The sequence below is a fragment of the Vicia villosa genome, linkage group LG4 (genome assembly GCF_029867415.1).
Source record: "Vicia villosa cultivar HV-30 ecotype Madison, WI linkage group LG4, Vvil1.0, whole genome shotgun sequence".
Taxonomy (NCBI): domain Eukaryota; kingdom Viridiplantae; phylum Streptophyta; class Magnoliopsida; order Fabales; family Fabaceae; genus Vicia; species Vicia villosa.
Window position 1 is genome coordinate 171,341,009 of NC_081183.1, and position 4,722 is coordinate 171,345,730.

The window sequence follows — 4,722 nt, forward strand, 5'->3', positions numbered from 1 at the left end:
GAGCAACCTCCCAAGATTCCTAGGTTTACTCCTAGAATCCTGGGAGTCACGCGTTTTGAGCCTAGATCCACGATCCAGCCCAAAACGTGGACCAATGGCCAAGCGCTAAGGGATAATATAAAAACCCTCTCATTTGAGAGGGTCGGGAAACACAATTTTAAACTCTTGAAACACTCTCACGTATCTATGCTCCTACTTACTTGTTCGTCGGAGTGCCTTGCAGGTACACTCCCTCCTCCTCTTCATCAACAACGTGCAGACGTCTCTGACCCACTTTCTAATTCCGATCAACCCCGAATAATGATTCAATTAAAATTTAATTAACATTGAATTAAAACTTTTTATTAATAAGTATTTAATATAAATCTTTGATTAAAAGAAGTATTTAATATAAATAAATGTACTCATATAATAATATTAAAATATAATAATTAAATTAACTATTTAATAAAATATTCCAAAAACCACTATAATTTTCAATTCAATAAAAAGGCTTTAAAGAGTTACCTATGCAAAGAAGTGACATATAATCAATCTAAATTTAAGTCACTTAAGGTATTTGTTTGTTTTAGTCATGTTCAGGTCAATTTAAAAAGAAGTTGAATAACAAAGGATGATAATGGTTGGTGGCTATCATGCAATAGGAGATTACATGTTACATGATCATGCTATTAATTTTATTCATTATTTTATTTTGTTTCTCTTTTCATTTTTTTGTTATATCAACTGTATTTTAAATAGATGATGCATTTTTTTTTCTTTTTACTATTTTCACTCATATAATTTTGTTTTCATTTTTCTATTACTAATTTTTTTTTTTACAATTTATATATTATTTGTCATGAAAATTTCACATTAGTATATTTGAATTTAAATCTAACTCCTTATGCAATATATAATGAATATTTATCAATTGAATCAAGCTTTGGTTATTATTTTTAGTCTAGTTAGAATGAAAAAATTTGATTGTATATTCTTGTTGACATTTCCAAAAATTATAAGCATTATGTGCTTTTAATTTTTTTTATTAAAGATAAATAAAAATAAATAAAAACTGAAGTCAGACAATTGTTAGTGAGATATAGTAATTTTGTTTTTATTATATTATTTTTTATATTGTTAATTAGACTAAAATACTTATTATAGTTACAATCATTTTAAAAGTCATATACATTCTAATTTGTGTGAAAATGTTATATTAAAACTTGAATAAGTATTTATTAATTAAAACTTCTTTAGTTTTCAGTTGTCATATCTATCATATAAGAAAAGTCTACCATTTGAGCAATTCTTAGGCTATCCACATCAGCATCTGTTCCATGGTTAATCCACATCAGCTTTGGCGGTTAATACTGATTTTCTGATCATTCATCTGCATGGTGGGCTGCGGCAGTTATTGCTGTGGGAGTTTCACCCTCCCAGCTTCTCATGCTGTTGCAGTTACGTAAGGTCCATCATTGTGTGCCTATCCACGTTCCAAACCGCACAATTGCAGTAATTACCTATTTAAATGGCTTGCTTATTTATCAGTGATTTCATTCTTCTCTTTCCATGCTTGCTAACTTCTGCGGTTATCATTCAGTGCAGTGTGAATTTCCATTATCATGTCAATGCCTGTTGAGAGAATAACAGAGATCAATGATGGAAAAGAGCTTTGGAAGATTGTTGTTAGGATTCACCACAGATGGAATGTTGTCTCCAACAACAAGGAACATTTTGAAATGATCTTTGTTGACAAATTGGTGATTACCCTGTTTATGTTTCAGTATGTTTATCATTTACCTATGTTTGTATAGTTTGAATCATTTTTTGGTTTCTGGCGCAGGGAGATGATATTCATGCTGTTGTTCCAGCACCGCATGTGTCGGTGTTCACCGAAAAATGCTTATTAGGGCATACTTATACTGTATCTAATTTTAAGGTGGTGCCTTATGTTATGGCGTTCAGGGCATCAGGACACAAATATATGATCAAGTTTACTGCTGGAACGTCTGTTCTTGATGAAGACAAACATGAGATACCCCCGAAATCGATTTTATTTACAAGTTTTTTGGACATCATAACAGGGAGGTTTGACAAACATGTTCTGATTCGTGAGTATAGTTTTTGGCTGTTTTATTATCTCATGTTTTGATGCATTTTAGCCGTGTGAAATTAATATATTTATTTCAGATGTCGTTGGAATGGTGGATAGTATTGGTTATGCACAGACTGAGTCGGGCGCAAAGAAGCAGCAAATTAGCATGATGTTGCGTGACCACAGGTTTGTTTTTTTTATACATTAGACTCCCTGATATATGAATCATGTTATATATCTTAATGTGTTGTGATCATGGTTTAGCAACAACATGTTGAACTGTACTCTGTGGGAATCATACGCGGATCAGTTCATCAAGTTTAACAAAGTTAGGGTTGCTGCATCACTCCCTACAGTTGTGTTGCTTCAGTATGCCAAAGTGAAGGAAGAAGGTTATTCCATGACTTATTTTTTAAATTAATACTAAAACTACAAAATCTGTGATAAATATATTGACAAGGTATAATTTGAATTTGCAGGAAAGTATCCTCTGTCTGTGACAAACACCTACAATGTGACCCTTTTATATGTTGATGCTGATTTTCCTGTCATGAAAGACTTTATTGATAGGTATGTTGATAGTGTCATCCATTATGTGCAATTATTTTTTTCATGTATGAATTTGATAATGATCCATGCTCTGCAGAATGCCTGAGGAGAGCAGGGTAACCCTGTCTGAACAACTCGGAGGGAATTCCCAATATTCCTCCCAAAGTTCTGAAAATCAACAGCTGACTCCTATGCAAAAATTGTTCTCAAAGGCTGTTGTTTTGCCTATTGCTGAGATTATTCAACTTACGGATGTATGTCTTTCTATTTTCCTATATTATCATAATTATAACCTCATCATTTAGTGCGTCACTTATTTCTGATTTTGGCTGATATTTGTCCAGGTTACATTTTGTGCTACTGTCGCTACAACAAAATTATTAGTAGCGTCTCCGTTTGGATGGTACTATCGTGCCTGTCATATGTGTCAATCTATAGCGCGTGGGAACAACCCCCCCTTTGAGTGTGAAGCTGGTCATGAAACCATGGCTGAAGTCCTTAGGTTTTAGTTGTTCTCACCTAATATATGTTGTTTCTGTCGTGTTTGTGATGTTTCTATGTTGTCTGCTTTTTTAACGGAACGACTTCTTATGATGTTCAGGTATAAGATTGAGATTGAGGTTACTCATGGGGGCAAAAGCTGCAATTTTGTTTTCTGGAACAGAGAATGTGAAATGCTGTTGGGTTTATCTGCATCCCAACTTCGTAACACTATGATTCAGGTTATATTTATATTGTGCAGACGAATTAGAATGTACTTTCCGATACTCTGTGTACACTAATATGGCCAGTTGTTTAAATAGGGTGGAATTACTGATCCATTGGACTTTCCGTTAGCACTTGATCAGTTGTTGAAGTTGGAAATGGCTATGAAGGTTAAGTGGCATCCACGCTGGAAGAACTGTTCCGTCGTTATGATTATAAAAAATGATCCTATTATCCAGCAACTTAAGGAAAAATGGGGAACAGATGAGGTCAGCTCTTATAAACTGACATTTGTTTTATAAAAGAGGACTTCATATTATAACAATTTTTTGCCTGATTTTGATTTTCTTTGGTAAATTCTCAAGGAACCTATTCCAATCCAAACTGTCATACCTGAGACTCTGGAGGTAGAAATTTTAAACTGTGTATGCATTTTTTTACTTTTCCTGTGATTATATTATACTGAAAACTGTGTTTAACTATATATAGATTAAAGAGAGTGTTGATGAGGCTAAAACAGATGCCAATGAAGACTGTGAATTAGTTACAGTAAGTTTCACTGCAACACACTTACCTACTTACATTTATATCAATATTCCTAACTAATAGTCTTCATCGTGGCCTTGCAGGACCTGGAAATTACATCTGAGCACAAGCCTGATGCTGTCACACCTGGTGGTAAGAGGCATCTTCCTGCTGCATCAAGTGAATCCACTGATTTGGACAGATTACATGATGGAGAACTGTCATCAAACAAGCTGAAGAAGATAATTAAAATGGAGAAGATTGATTAGATCTATTATTATTTCGTGTGTGTTTTGCTTAGGTGTTTGTTATAAAAACTGGATGTTAGTTTCCTTTGCTTTTAATCATGTGTGTGATTTCGTTTTCTGTAATAATTAGTGCATGAATGCTGGCTATGTGCTTCTGTTATGTTCATTTTGATTTAAGAATTATCTATGGTTTGTGTGTCTTATTATATTCAAATGATTCAAATTCAACTACATATTATATATACTATTATTAATTATTTTGATTCTTTTTGAACATATATCGAACATTCCATTTTAACTGTACCTTACAATATAAACCTTTTTGATTCTTTTTATTATTTCATATCGATCCGAAGTTGACCGTGATATACTAATGAATATTCTACTGCATGTAGTTACAATAATCATGTCGCAAAGAACGGTTTGTTTGGATTAGCAAAACCTAAGCTTTCTGTCATTACATTGTAAACTAAAACATTGATTGTGCCTCACAAACAAACACCAGAACTTTTAACATTTGACTATGTTAACTATCAATAAATAATTTTATGTCTGATCTTAGTATAATGTTGATACAATATTATGGGACAAATTTCATTTTAACTAACAGCATATCAG

The 4,722-nt window shown here is 32.9% G+C and overlaps 1 protein-coding gene across 1 annotated transcript; it reads left to right on the plus strand.

The window, feature by feature from the left end:
• The first annotated feature begins 1,604 nt into the window (after nt 1-1,604).
• LOC131598318 (uncharacterized) lies at nt 1,605-4,125 on the plus strand. The gene is made up of 12 exons (XM_058870933.1): nt 1,605-1,742; nt 1,826-1,906; nt 2,145-2,263; nt 2,342-2,469; nt 2,557-2,647; nt 2,724-2,880; nt 2,971-3,029; nt 3,228-3,348; nt 3,430-3,600; nt 3,697-3,738; nt 3,821-3,880; nt 3,961-4,125. Exons 1-12 carry the CDS (start codon nt 1,605-1,607, stop codon nt 4,123-4,125), a joined length of 1,332 nt encoding a protein of 443 aa, XP_058726916.1.
• The last annotated feature ends 597 nt before the right edge of the window (nt 4,126-4,722 follow it).